Source organism: Hyperolius riggenbachi, chromosome 9 (genome assembly GCF_040937935.1).
Source record: "Hyperolius riggenbachi isolate aHypRig1 chromosome 9, aHypRig1.pri, whole genome shotgun sequence".
Lineage (NCBI taxonomy): Eukaryota > Metazoa > Chordata > Amphibia > Anura > Hyperoliidae > Hyperolius > Hyperolius riggenbachi.
In genome coordinates, this window is record NC_090654.1 from 279,803,001 (window position 1) to 279,818,819 (window position 15,819).

Genomic DNA, 15,819 nt, shown 5'->3' on the forward strand with positions numbered 1-15,819 from the left:
AAGATTCTCATTGGGTAAACTTGCAAATAACATGGCCAATAACGAGAGGAAGGATGAGTGGCAGTGTCTCACCAACCCCACCTAGACAGCCTTGAGACATCATGGTCATAACTGGAGGGCTAGCATGGTGTCCTCTCATTGGGCTTTTTCATTTTATATTCAAGACTTCTTTCTCAGTTGGGGAAGGAGACCTCAAGGGGACAGCTAAGGAGGAAAACCCTGCCCGTTCGATCGATTGTTTACTACTATGGCAGAAGAAGTTGTCACTTGAGAGGCATACCTGCTTCGAACCTCATCTTCCAGTCTTTGCTGTTGAAATTGGAATTTATAATTGTCCAGAAGATATCTGCGCCGTACGGGAGAGACAAAGCGTGGAGGAGCAGCGGGACCGCCAGAGAAGACAGCTGGGAGAAATCCGACTTCAAAACCCGCCACAAGCTAAAAGAAACAACAACGTCATCAAAACTGCTCAACACAAGTCCAACCAATCTCTGACAACAATGGAATACTTTGGGACTACAGTAGTGTACATACCAATGAAATGCACATATCAAAAGAAATGCATGTACCAAAGAAATGCAAGTACCAAGAAAGTGTACATACTAATAGAGATGAGCGTAATGACTTAATTACGATTTCGTGAAATTTCGCGTAATTAGTGTAATTACGATTATGGCCGTAAGTACATAATCGTAATGAAGGATTTCGCGAAATTCCGTGTAAGCGTAATTTTGGCGTAATTTTCGCATTACAGTGGGTATCGCGAAATTATGTTTGCCTTGCATGCAACCGTTTGTAAGCGTAGTTACACAACGTAATTTCGCGATAGTTCATATTACTATAAGCGTTAATTTTCGCGTCGTTTTCGCGTTACGGTGGGTATCGCGAAATTACGTTTGCCTTGCATGCAAACGTTTGTAAGCGTAGTTTACACCCTTGAACTGCGCATGCTTAGTTTTTACATTATTTAACGCGAAAAAGCGTTTATATGCGAAAATTTGTTAGCGTTCGTCTGACTACCGCTGATTCGCTTCTGATTGGCTAATGCGAACAAGTAATTTTTTATAGCTAACAAGTAATTACGAAGTTCGCGAAATTACGAAGAAATGCGAAATTACGTTATGGTTTAACGCGAAATTACGTTATGAACGAAACGCGAAATTACGCGTTGAAAATTACGCTTACGGTATTTTCAATTACAATTTTAATGGCAATTACGCTACCATAATTTCGCATCGTAATAGCAAAGTTCGCATGCGTAATTATAGTAACGCGAAATTTCGAAAATTTCGACTCAACCCTACATACTAAACGGCATGAGCCCGTATAGTTCAACAGGACTAGAGAAATCAGTTTTGTTTATACAATTTATTTCGCGGCTGTTCAGAGGACAGCATAATAGAAAAAGGATATACATTTTGCACTTTTTTTTTACTAAGGCCCGGTTCACATTAGCGGTCGCCGTCCGGAATCGCCGTGCCGGAGCCGGACCGCATGCGGAACGGACGGAACGGACGCACGGCATAGCAATGAAAGTCTATGCGTCCGTTCACATGCGTCCGTTTCGTCCGGACCGGATCCGGACTCCGGCATACGACCCAACATGCGCTATTTTTTGGTCTGGCTCCTCCGGCAGCCGTATCCGGAGCGGAGCCGGACTGCACCATCCGGCCAATACAAACCAATGAGAACCGGAGAGCGCACAACACACTGGCTATAAAATCCGGATGTTCTACCCCACTTCCTATGCGTACTGTAGCGGCGATTTTGGATGGGGACACATGGGCAAGCATTTTGGAGTGGAGCAGCAGTGACTTTAAACGTGCTGGAGATGTTGGCAGTATGTCGGAGGTGGAGGTGAGTACTAAACAGCGGAGGGCCTGATTCCACAGGTCCACCTTCTGCTGACCTCCCAGACCCCAACATTTTTATTCGGTTTCTACTATCTTTTGCCAAACGGATCCGGATCGCATCCTGATGAACACCTGATGCAACCTGACCGGATCCGGATCAGATCCGGATCAGAACCGTACGGTTCCGATCCGGATCCGGTCCGGATCCGGTCAGGTCATCCGGTCCGTTTGGCAGAGAACCGCAAGTGTGAACGGGGCCTAAGGGTAAATAGAGCATGTTTAAATCATAAAAAAACAAAAAAAGGAGGAAACCCCACACAGACGCAGGGAGAACGTACAAACTCCTTGCAGATGTTGACGTGGCTGGGAATCGGGGACCCAGCGCTGCAAAGCGAGAGCGCTAACCACTACGCCACTGTGCTGCTCCACACTTTTCATTGTTTCAGCATTGAAACACTTCCTATATCTACTGTACGTATTGCTGTATACTGTATGTCATCCCCGACCACCCAGTAATGCTTAGCCTAGGATGATTAGATATGCGGAATTCTCACCCCCAGAGCATTGTGGGAGACCAGGTATATTTTGTACTGGCTTCGGAATTCCCAGAAACAAACACTCCGCACCTGTGATATATTTCACAGTATAAATCAGGGAGAGAAAAGATTTTACAATGGGCAAACACTGGCTAAATAATATAAATAATTATTGTAAAAAAGATTAGCAACTTTATTCATTACATAACTTTCACTGCAGTTCCTCTTTAGAAGCACTGGAGCAGTAGGCCAGCCAGGCAACTGGCATTGTTTAAAGGGAAATGAATATGTCTGTCTCCATACCCCTCTCCCTGTAGGGTCACTTTAAGCTGTAAGGGCTCGTTTACACTACAGGCACTTTTTCATTTTTTCGAGCACTGGCCCTGAAAGCGCTTACACCAGGCTTTCCTATGTGCTAGATCAGATTGGGGTGTACCGTTCACTTTCCGATCAGAAGAGCGCTGCGATACCGCCTCAATGGAAGGTATAGGAAAAACGCAAAATGCTCAGAACAATCGCTTTGAGCAGCGATTGCGTTTGCATTTTTAACCATTTTGTTCTCCTTGACGTAGAACTACGTCAAGGAGGACATGTGCGCTCCCGCGGCCGATTGCGCGCGTGCATGCGCGCTCCTGGTCCGTGGATCAATAGCCCAGGAATCAATGAATCGGGCCGTGGTGCCCGATCACTGACTCCAATCCCCCGCAGAAAAAGCGACAGCTTCTCTCGGAAGCTTCGCTTTTTCTGGCTCCTATGTCCCTCTAAGCATACATTGTATGCTTAGAGTGACGGCATGTAAACAAACTCAAGGTTGCCATCTTGTGGCCAAAAAGTAAAACTACAACTAAATGTAAAAAAAAAAAAATAAATAAACATATTTACCCCAAACGAATACTATTTACATCCCACTCTCCCAAAAATACCCACATAAAATGTTTAATAATAATAAAAAAAAAAAATTTACAATAAAAAAAATAATACAATAAAAAATAAAAATAAACATATATTTACCCCAAACAAATACTATTTGCATCCCACCCTCCCAAAAATACCCACATAAAATGTTTAGTAATAAAAAAATAAAAAAAAATACAATAAAAAAAACAAACCAAAAAAACACATAAATATTTACCTAAGGGTCTAAACTTTTTAAATATCTATGTAAAGATGAAATATATATATTCTATATATTCTTTTTATATAAACTTGTAAATAGTGATGGATTCAAAACGGAAAAAAATGCTCTTTTATTTCCAAATAAAATATTGTTGCCATACATTGTGATGGGGACATAATTTAAATGGTGAAATAATACGTGGGTTTTAATTATGGAGGCATGTATTATTTTAAAACAATAATGGCCGAAAACTGAGAAATAATGAATTTTTTTCAGTTTTTTTCTTATTCTTACTGTTAAAATGCATGCACAGTAAGGTAGCTCTTAGCAAAATGTACCACCTAAAGAAAGCCTAATTGGTGGCGGAAAAAACAAGATATAGATCAGTTCATTGTGATAAGTAGTGATAAAGTTATAGGCTAATGAATGGGAGGTGAACATTGCTTGGATGCAAAAAGTGAAAACGACAGAGGGCTTAAGTGGTTAAGAATAAATACATCCCGGGCCAAAGAGTTCACTTCCTGACTTGCATCAGGGAGTGAATTCCAAAACCGCTCAGGAAAAGTGCTTAGAAAAGCACTTTTAACAAAAACGCACCGCCCACCCAAGCGTCGGGAATCGCAAAAAAAAAAAATCACCTCAAAAAACGCCCAACGCATATTTTTGAACAAGTCAGATCAGCTTCGTCCCCTCAGGGTAGTAGGGATGATCAATCAGATGCAAATAATTCTGAGTTCATGCAGGATTATGCACATTTTGTATGCTAATATGTGGAGCTTGAAGGTGGCCCAATTAATTTAAGCCTTGGTGGGACTTAATTGCTCCCTTTTTCAAGCTGCATATAATTGCATACAAAATGTACATAATCCTGCATGAACTCAGAAATGTTTGCATCTCATTGACCTTCTGGGCCGGTGCTAGGGATGCTCATAGGACTAACGGGGGCTTTGCTATTAACCGCTAAAGTCGGAGTATTTTTACTGTAATGTAAAATGCAAAAAATCTGCATCTGCCTTCTGCATTTTACATTACAGTAAAAATCCGCCGACTTTAGCGGTTAATAGCAAAGCCCCTGTAAGTCCTAGAAACTTTTCAGGATTTATTAAACAGAATCTTGTGAACAAGATGCAAAAAAAAGTTTTCAAAAAGACCTTATAGTTTTTGAGAAAATCGATGTTAAAGTCGGGCGGAATTTCCATGATTTCCGGCGGAAATTCCGCAACGGAATGCGGAAATTGGTAGCGGAAAGCGGAATCGGTAATTGGCAATGGCGGAATGCAGATTTACCACGGAATCGGAAATTGGCATTTCCGATCATCCTTAGCCGGTGCTGCGTACCTGGAGATGAGCATGTGCTCCTGGATGTAGGCCAGAAATGGAACGTGGTCCTTCCTGGCGATATACAGGCACTCCCCATGCAGACACAAGATCTTCAGACAGTTCAGCATGTTAAACAGGATATCCGGCTCATCGAACCGCGCCATTTCCTACAGTTACCAAGAAATAAAGAAGATTACATGAAACACAAATCATTCAGTGTGTTGTCAAGACAAGTTTGGTTCAAACTGTTCTGCGGTCAAGGCTGGATTTATACTTTAAAGAGAACCCGAGGTGGGTTTGAAGAATATTATCTGCATACAGAGGCTGGATCTACCTATACAGCCCAGCCTCTGTTGCTATCCCAAACCCCCCTAAGGTCCCCCTGCACAGGGCCGGGCCGAGGCATAGGCTGGAGAGGCTCCAGCCTCAGGGCGCAGTGTAGGAGCGGGCGCACAACTCACTCAGCTGTCATTCCCAATTGTGTTTGAAGCAGAAAGAAATAAGAAAAGGGCATACATAGCAGTGACTGCAAGCCAGATAACTAGAGATTAAGGTGTTGGGGATGTTGGGGGCCCTGGGGTGCCTCTTAGTCTAATAGCAATCAGTGTGCGACAGCTGGGGTGGGAGGGATGGAGGGGCGCACTTTGGTGTCTCAGCCTCGGGTGCTGAAGAACCTTGTCCCGGCTCTGCCCCTGCACTCTGCAATCCCTCATAAATCACAGCCACGCTGCTGACAAACAGCTTGTCAGAGCTGGCTGTGTTTATCTCTATAGTGTCAGTCTGCTGCTCTCCCCGCCTCCTGCAGAATTCCAGTCCCCGCCTGCATCCCTTCCCTCCCTGCTGATTGAAGGGAAGGGACGGGGGCAGGGACCGGAGCTATGCAGGAGGCGGGGGAGCAGCTGAGACTGACACTACAGATGTAAACGCAGCCTCACAGCATGGCTGTGATTTATGAGGGATTGCAGAGTGCAGGGGGACCTTAGTGGGGTTTGGGATAGCAACAGAGGCTGGGCTGTATAGGCAGATCCAGCCTCTGTATGCAGATAACATTCTTTAAACACACCTCGGGTTCTCTTTAACTGCCACAGTCCCCTCCCATTCCATGTTTAAACCCCTCTTCTATGTGTAACATCTCTGTACAGCAGTCTAAAAAGATCTCTTCCCCCCACCCCCAATTATTTAAATGGCCTCCACCACAGGTGACCACTGAAAAATAATGATTTTTTTTCTTATTCCCTTTAAAATCCATATAAAACAAAATAACCCTTAAAGAGTAACTGTCAGGCTGCAAAGGCTAATTTAAGCCTCTATTCTCCTGTGTTAAACAGTTTAGAAAGAAGCCAAAAAGGCAATACTGAAGTTAAAAATCTCTCTTACTTTGATATTTGCTTTATTGCTTTATTCCCAAGCTTCTAAGGAGGCCGGCAGGCCGCATAACAGATACTGCAAAGCATGCTGGGGCTGCTTCTTCTCCCTACTGCACTACCTTGGGTCCTCCCCTTCATTTCCCTATCCCGCCCTTAGGCCTGGAACCCACTGAAAACCGCAAACGCCAAACGCAACCGCTAGCGTTTTGTCTGAGCGGTTTGCAAGCGGATTCATGAGCGTTTTGGGTTGTGTTTTGCAACATTGTATTTTTTTCCCCAGCGGGTGCCTAGCGTTTTGCGTTTTGCGTTTTTATCCTGATTGGTCCTGTGAATTATTTTTAATTTTGTTACAGTGTGCTGAACCGCAAAACGCTAGCAAAACCGCTCAGTTTAGGTTTTGCTGAGCGTTTCTGCTAGCGTTTCAATACTTTACATTGAAGCGCTAACGCTCCCAAAATGCTGCAGGTCCTGCGTTTGCGTTTCTGGGAAACGCAAACGCTCCTGTGGAAGTTGCCCCATCCATTAACATTAGCCCAGCGTTTTGGCAAACTGCTAGCATATCGCAGTGCTGCCAAAACGCTGCCAAAAGCGCTCCTGTGGGTTCCAGCCCTAAGGCTGCTTTCACAGTGAGAAGTTACAGGCTCATGTTACAGCAGCTTGTATCTTGCAGCCACAGGGCACATGTTCCATTAGAGTATACTGCAAGAGTCTGGTATTGTTCCTAGACACATGGCTAATTATATTCACTGCACAGTAGTGTTGTCCGGATTATGAACCATTAGGATCTTTGATCCGGATCTTTTTTGTGAGTCGAATCATCAGGAAGCAGGGTAAGGGAGGATATGACATCACAATTGGCTTCATACAAGACAGACAAACATGGAACCTGCCATGAGCTGTCAGGAGCTCTGCAAATACTATATAAAAATTCTGTGAAATCCAAACGTGGACAGTGAAATGCATATGTAATGTAAGTACAGCCAGTATTTAGCTACTGATATATGTGCTTTTTTTCTCTGAGACCCTATACCTAACAGCTCCTCTTTAACAAAAAGTACCATCTATAGAAATCCTAATTGGAGAAAAAAAAACAAGATATAGATCATTCTGGCATGATAAGTAGTGATAAAGTTATTGGCAAATGAATGGGAGGAGCACTGAAATGTGCAAATTGCTCTGGTCCGTTATAGGAAAAACCCCTTAGTGGTGAAGTAGTTAAAATAGCGCAGTTGTTTCCATACCAGAGGCTACAGACACACCCCATGGACGAGACAGCATTTGGGGCGTCGCCATAGGCAGCAAAGTGAATTATAGCAATACAGGCGCTCACTGACTAATTTGTCCGCCGGCAATATCTGCAGTCCAAATTACAAAAGCAGGGTAATTCGACTGCCTCAAATAGTCGGAGCCCAAATTACGCGGCCAAATAAATGATTAGGTAGTCAGTAGGGGAATACTTTAGAATACAGCTTCACCCTGTGCCCACATTTGGCTCCTCCGTTTTTGAATGTACGCCCTACAGAAGTCATACCTGAAGAATGGTGTAAATCAGCTTCAGAGTCACAGGAAGCTGTTGATATGAAAACTTATGGTCTGTATCGTTTTTCACATCTGTTGAATAAAAAAATACAAAAAAAAATGGTTATTTCACTGTGTTGAAACAGTCAGCTGCAGTAATCATGTTCTCCCGTTCCATCACCGAGTGTCATAAGAGGGAGGGGCATGACAGGGAGGATCTGATTAGTTGCAGGTGTAGGCTATCTGCAGCATATTGATTCCAACATCGTAGGTAAAAACAGTTAGCTGCAGTAATCACGTTCTCCTGTTCCACCCCCAAAAGTCAGAAGGGGAGGAGCTTGACAGGGAGGATATGATTGGTTGCAGGTGCAGGCTATCTGCAGCATATTGACTGATAAGGCCCAGTAAGGGTAGCAGGAAGGTTCAGTGTGATATGTCAGGAATGGTAGAATGACGAGGTTACGCTGGCTGGTCATACTTGTGTGCTGTGTCGAGTTGCTGCTGGGTTCCGTTGTTTCGGCGTGAGTTCCGGGGTTATCGCTGTGCTTGTTTGTGGGGTTTTCCTCCACCTCCCCCTCATTGCCGATGCTGAATTCCACTCTGGAGAATAGCAGGCTCTCCTCAAGGCTGTCCGTGGGCTCCTGAAAAACAGCCACATACTTTATTACGCTTTTGTAGAGAAGTGACTAGCGATGGTCAATGAGATGCAAGTTTCAGAGCACTTAGGAAAATGTAAATTCATAAAAGCTGTTACCGCATGAAAAGCTGAAATTACAGAGCAGTGAGGTAAATTACCAACTTGTGCGGTAATTACCTCAACACATGTCAGTAAATGTCAGCAAATGTCAATTCATAAAGCCTACAACAAGTGGTAATACCGACGATAATTACCGCCACCTCTGGTGTGGTCTTAACAATGCGAAGTCTGTGTGAGTCTGTGGTAACTGTGACTTTTACAAGCAGAAGCAGAGGCAGCTGCTGACTGACAGGATTAGGGAGGCAAGGAGCCAATAGAAACAGCCCCTGTCTCCTGATCGGATTTTGATGGAACCAGCAGGCTTCATCAGCGGGACAAAACTTATCTGGCCCCAGACAGACAGCAGAGAATCGGAACAAAACAGATTTCCCCAGAAGCCCTTCAGCAGTGTAACCCATTCCGTTCCGGATTGAATATGCGGAGGAACTAGTGGGTAAAATCACTTAAGTACAGGGGTCAAGTCAGCCGTGAACGCGGGTGGACGACGTCCACCTGCTTTTTTCAGCATGTGTGGAGGGAGAGAGCGCAGAGAAGAGGGAGTGATCATGGGCACAGCGGGGAAGGGGGGACGTCTCCCCCCCCACCCTCACCTTGAGGCTCCCCCTTCCTCACACCCCCCCCCCCCCCCCCAAGAACTAAAATTTGCGGGCGGCTGGCAGCGGGCGGGACTCACCTCCATCTAGTTCCAAGCACGTAAGTGTAGTGATTGATTCATTTGAGCCAGTTCTTTCCTGTGAGTTGAGTGATCCAGAATCAGTTCAGTGGATGAGACAGGAACTGCAGCTGAACACAGTGTGCAGCTGCAGTTCCTGTCTCATCCACTGAACTGATTCGGTTCAGTGTGATGAGCCGGATCACTCAACTCACAGGAAAGAACCGGCTCAAATGAACCAATCACTACTTACCCGGCGCTTGGAACAACTGATCCCTTTTCTCTGCGCTGCCTCCCCTCCTTGTGGGGACATCTGGCTACCTATTCTGGGGGCACCTATAGACCTGGCTGTACTGGGGACACCTATAGACCTGGCTACTTATACTGGGGTGGCCTCTTTTTCTTTTTATGTGTCAGGTGCATTTTAACCACTTGCCGACCGCACACTCATACCGTGCGGCGGCAAAGTGGTAGCTAGAGGACCAGCGACGCACATCTACGTCACCAGGTGCCTCCCTAATTAATCAGTAAAGGCCGCTCGCGCGAGCAGCCGTTTCCTGTTAGATCACGGAGCAGGTCTTCGTGAATAGCCTGCGAGCCGCTGATCGCAGCTCGCAGACTAAATGTAAATGCAGGAGACATTCGTCTCCTTTGTTTACATTGTACGGCGCTGCTGCCACAGCAGCGCCGTAAGGCAGATTGGCGATCCAATTAGCGGCCGGAGATCGCCGCCATGTGACAGAGGACAGCCTGTCACAGGCTGCACAGGAAGGATAGCGTCCTGTGCAGCCCCGATCACCAGGGGTGAGACGGAGGAGAGGGAGGAAGGGGATTTCGCCGCGGAGGTACCACCCCCCGCAACACCCAGGCAGGCAGGAGCGATCAGACCCCCCCTGCACATCATCCCCATAGGGGGGAAAAAGGGGGGCAATCTGATCCATCTGCCTGCAAACTGATCTGTGCTGGGGGCTGCAGAGCCCACCCAGCACAGATCATAAAATAACACGCTGGTCCTTAAGGGGGGGTAAAGGCTGAGTCCTCAAGTGGTTAAGCACACTTTAAAGGGGACCTTAACTGAGAGGGATATGGAGGTTTCCTTTTAAACAATACCAGTTGCCTGGCAGTCCTGCTGATCTCTTTGGCTGCAGTAGTGGCTGAATCACACAACTGAAACAAGCATGCAGCTAATCCAGTCTGACTTCAGTCAGAGCACCTGATCTGCATGCTTGTTGAGGGGCTGCGGCTAAAAGTATTAGAGATACAGGATCAGCAGGAGAGTCAGGCAACTGGTATTATTTTAAAACATTATATGGTTCCCATAGGGTTTTCCTAGTCCTCTCTCCGTCCTCTTGTTCCCCCTCTGTGTCACCTCCACACCCCCCATCGTGACATTTTTCAACCTGCAGCCCAAATCAGTTTTTTGGTTCCGCCTCAGGCTCCTTTTCCACTTGCTAGAGCAATCGCAAAAGCGTTTGTGCTTGCAAGAGCTTCTTTTTCCACTCGACACGAATGCCGCGAACCCTCAGGAGCAAAATGCGATCGCAACAATTATCGTGCAGCACTATGATTGCGGCTAGCAAAAAATCAAAACGCGCTAATGGAAAAAGTGCTGCGCGATTTACATGTAAATCATAGTGCACTAGCGATCGGCAAAACGCTGGCAACACTGCTTGTTCAAAGAGATTGCGACTAGTGGAAAAAGGCCCTCAAGCAGCCAGGGACGGATCTAGACCAAGTTGCGCCTGGGGCAAGGTCAGGTTTTGGCTCCTAAGGTTCAGGTTTTGGCACCTAAACTGCCATTCCCCATCCAGTTTTGGTGCCTAAAGGTCAGGTTTTGGCACCTAAACTGCCATTCCCCATCCAGTTTTGGCACCTAAAGGTCAGGTTTTGGCACCTAAAGATCAGGTTTTGGTGCCTAAACTGCCATTCCCCATCCAAATTTTGCCGCCTTTTTAAGAATTCAACAAACTGCGCTTGGGGCAAGAGACCTGCCTGCCCCCCCCCCCTAGATCCGTCCCTGCAAGCAGCCTCCACAAGTACTCATGTTCCCAAATACTCCCAAAAACCAAGCGCATGTGCAGTACAAGTGCTCCTGTCTTCAGAAGCACTCAGGGACGCGGGGGAAGCCTTCCGAAGAGTCTGAAAGGTATGAATTTTAAAAGGGTCACAACAGTGGAACGAGGAGATGGAGATAGGATGCTTTCCCTCTACATAGGGGAGTATCTGACTGTTCTTTTACATCTCATTTCAGGTTTGCTTTATGGGAATTGATTTGAATGGGGCGGAGAAAAGGAGAGGATGGGAGGGAACATCACAACAAGCCCACCTCTTCCTGTGTGATAATTGGGATTAACAAAAGTCACATTTTTCAAGGTGTGATTATGAGGACTGGGGGGAGAATGAGGACAGGAACTGACAACCCACAGAGGTATATGGATCCAGCATAATCATACCTCAGTGTTCACCACACACCTAGCTTTACCCTAAGACCGGAGTCAGGCGTGCTTTAAGTAACCATAAACATCAGATTTACCGCTTGATTCCTGGCAAATTTGATCACTCTGATCGAATCCGCCAGATAGGAACTGCCCAAAACTATCGGTTGGACAGGCCTGCAAATTTCCACTGATTGAGAGCTGGGCATTACTGGTGGTTGATTGATTAGGCCATGGCATGAATTGTATCGAGCAGTGCATTGCAGCGGTCCAATCGATTCTCTTCTGCTGAAATCTATAGAATATCAATGTGCTTTGTGTGGTAGGAACCAATTCCTCTCTGGACAGATTACAATCAAAGAGGGATCGATTGGTTTGCCACAATCAGGTGGCAATCTATATGCATATGGCCAGCATTAATAATAAATACATTAAAGAGGAACTACCACGAAAAATTAAAAAAAAATTAAATTTACAACACATACAAATAAGAAGTACATTTCTCCAAGAGTAAAATGAGCCATAAATTACTTATTATTATGTTGATGTCACTCGCTTACAGTAAAGGTGGCCACTAACGGTCCAATTTCTAGTGAAAAATCGTTAGAGCGATCAGAAATTCGGATCAGATTGGTTGTAAATAATTTCCATTGATGGTAACAATCGATTACAAGCGATTATAAAAAAATTGTCGTCTGATTGGATTTTGGTCAAACCAAAATTTAGATTTTCTTGTTGGTTGTGATAGATAGGAAGCAAAGATTGGTTCGTTGATGGTGTAGTGAACGATTTTTCTTCCGATCAAAATTTCTAATCACTCGAATAATTTTTCGCTAGAAATTGGACTGTTAGTGGCCACCTTAAGTAGTAGAAATCTGACATTATCAACAGATTTTGGAATAGCCCATCTTCTCATAGGGGGTTCTCAGGGTTTTCTTTATTTTATTTTTTGCATTTAGTGAATGGCAGTTGCTCCGTCCAACTGCCAGAATAGTGTGCAGCGAGCAGGGAGGCTGGTCAGCATCATTGTACAAATCTTTTTTAGGGAATGTCTTTATAAAGAATAAAGGCCATGCTGAGAATCCCCCATGGAGAGATGGACTAGCCCAAAACCTGTTGGTAATGGTAATGTCATAAAATGGGTAGAAGACTGAGAGCCCAATATAGTGTAGTATGTATTAGATAAGCGGGGGAAGTAATATGAAGCGTAAGTATTGTACTTACAAACCAGGGTTACCTCCAAGGCAACCACTGTGAAGGCAGGTGGGGAGAACAAGCCTGTCCCCACTCAAGATTAAGACATCGCTCTCTGTGGATAGGAGGAAAGTAAGGGCCCGTTCAGATCAGAAATGCGGATGGCCATGCGTGCGGAACGCGTGCGGACCGCAACGCGTACGAACGCACGCCATCCGCGTTTGTGTGCGTTGCGTGGCTGATCCCATCACTGAAAAGTGAATGGGACAGCCACGCGTTTTTGCAAAATCTGCGTGCAGCATGCGTTCCCGGACTGCACAGGTCCGGAACGCATGCAGTGTGAACATCAGACATTGCACTCTATGCAATGTCTGATGTCGTGCGTTTTGGCCACCTGCACGCGTTTCCAAAACGCGTCTGGAAACGCGTGCAGTGTGAACGGGCCCTAAGGGTAAAACACCCTTCCACCAAGGGTGGACTTCTAGATACGCAGAATGGTACAGAGGCGCCAGTAGGATAAAAGTCACTAAAACGTTTAAAACGTAAGGGCTGCGATGGGGGACCAGCCAACTAAAAACAGACACATGTACTGTTGATTACAGTATTAAACAATTTATTTATATACTCCCAAGAACAGTTGCAACGCGTTTCGCAGGCAAAGTCCCCCTTCTTCAGGCAATAAACAACAGGAGTGATACACAGCACGGGGTCAAGAGATCGTTTGGCACCTCTGACCCCGTGCTGTGTATCACTTCTGTTGTTTATTGCCTGAAGAAGCGGGACTTTGCCTGTGAAACGCGTTGCAACTGTTCTTGGGAGTATGTAAATAAATTGTTTAATACTGTAATCGACAGTACATGTGTCTGTTTTGGGTTGGCTGGTCCACCATCGCAGCCCTTACGTTTTAAACGTTTTAGTGACTTTTATCCTACTGGCGCCTCTGTACTGTTGGTAATGTCAAATTTGTACTACTTACTGTAAGTGACAGCAAAATAGGAGAGAAGTAATTTATGGCTCCTTTAATTCTGGAAGAAATGTACTACTTATTTGTATGTGTTTTAACTTTTAAGATTTTTCGTTACACCTCCTCTTTAAGGAGGAACTGTAGTGAAAATAATGTAATTAATAAAATTGCTTATTTTTTACAATATTCATTTAGAAATAATTTAGTCATTGTTTGCCCATTGTAAAATTTTTCCTTGCCCCAATTTATATCCTGAACTTTATCACAGGCGGTAACATCTTTAGTCCTGTCAGGTGATCTCCGATCTCCTGGCTTCCCAGGATGCTCTTGGAAAAGAATTCCACATAGCTAAACAGCATAGGCTAAACACCACTGGGAGGGCGGGGCTACATACCAATGCCCAGCAATATACAGCTACAGGAAGCATTTGTCATGCTGAAACTAGATACATTACAGTAAAAGTGGGTATTCTGAATAATTTACTGCATTCTACTATATGTCACTACAGGGCCTCTTTACTGCATTCTACTATATGTCACTACAGGGCCTCTTTACTGCATTCTACTATATGTCACTACAGGGCCTCTTTACTGCATTCTACTATATGTCACTACAGGGCCTCTTTACTGCATTCTGCTATATGTCGCTATAGGGCCTCTTTACTACATTCTGCTATATGTCACTACAGGGCCTCTTTACTGTATTCTGCTATATGTCACTACAGGGCCTCTTTATTGCATTCTGCTATATGTCACAACATGGCTTTCTTTGCTGCATTCTACTATATGTCACTACAGGGCCTCTTTACTGCATTCTGCTATATGTCGCTACAGGGCCTCTTTACTGCATTCTGCTATATGTCGCTACAGGGCCTCTTTACTGCATTCTGCTATATGTCACTACAGGGCCTCTTTACTGCATTCTGCTATATCTCCCTACAGGGCCTCTTTATTGCATTCTGCTATATGTCACTACAGGGCCTCTATGCTGCATTCTGCTATATGTCACTACAGGGCCTCTTTACTGCATTCTACTATATGTCACTACAGGGCCTCTTTACTGCATTCTACTATATGTCACTACAGGGCTTCTTTACTGCATTCTACTATAGGTCACTACAGGACCTCTTTACTGCATTCTACTATATGTCACTACAGGGCCTCTTTACTGCATTCTACTATATGTCACTACAGGGCCTCTTTACTGCATTCTACTATATGTCACTACAGGGCCTCTTTACTGCATTCTACTATATGTCACTACAAGGCCTCTTTACTGCATTCTACTATATGTCACTACAGGGCCTCTTTACTGCATTCTACTATAGGTCACTACAGGACCTCTTTACTGCATTCTGCTATATGTCACTACAGGGCCTCTTTACTGCATTCTACTATATGTCACTACAGGGCCTCTTTACTGCATTCTACTATATGTCACTACAGGGCCTCTTTACTGCATTCTACTATATGTCACTACAGGGCCTCTTTACTGCATTCTGCTATATGTCACTACAGGGCCTCTTTACTGCATTCTACTATATGTCAATTCAAGGCCTTTTTACTGCATTCTGCTATGTGTCACTACAGGGCCTCTTTACTGCATTCTACTATATGTCAATTCAAGGCCTCTTTACTGCATTCTACTATATGTCACTACAGGGCCTCTTTACTGCATTCTACTATATGTCATTACGGGGCCTCTTTACTGCATTCTACTATATGTCACTACAGGGCCTCTTTACTGCATTCTGCTATATGTCACTACAGGGCCTCTTTACTGCATTCTACTATATGTCAATTCAAGGCCTCTTTACTGCATTCTGCTATGTGTCACTACAGGACCTCTTTACTGCATTCTGCTATGTGTCACTACAGGGCCTCTTTACTGCATTCTGCTATATGTCACTACAGGGCCTATTTACTGCATTCTGCTATATGTCACTACAGGGCCTCTTTACTGCATTCTGCTATATGTCACTACAGGGCCTCTTTACTGCATTCTGCTATGTGTCACTACAGGGCCTCTTTACTGCATTCTGCTATATGTCACTACAGGGCCTCTTTACTGCATTCTGCTATGTGTCACTACAGGGCCTCTTTACTG

At 44.8% G+C, this 15,819-nt stretch overlaps 1 protein-coding gene across 6 annotated transcripts in view; it reads right to left on the bottom strand.

Moving 5' to 3' along the window:
• The window catches only part of UNC79 (unc-79 homolog, NALCN channel complex subunit), a 282,366-nt gene that overhangs the window by 143,974 nt on the left and 122,573 nt on the right, over positions 1-15,819 (bottom strand). For all 6 annotated transcript variants that reach the window (XR_011024177.1, XM_068254657.1, XM_068254659.1 and 3 more), the window contains 4 exons: positions 8,190-8,352; positions 7,725-7,804; positions 4,845-4,993; positions 281-438 (listed from right to left, as the gene is read on the bottom strand). Coding sequence is in view for 5 of the 6 variants with exons in the window: in XM_068254657.1 (XP_068110758.1) it covers positions 281-438; positions 4,845-4,993; positions 7,725-7,804; positions 8,190-8,352 (550 nt within the window). In the remaining variant the exon portion in view is untranslated. The remainder of the gene's footprint in view (positions 1-280; positions 439-4,844; positions 4,994-7,724; positions 7,805-8,189; positions 8,353-15,819) is intronic.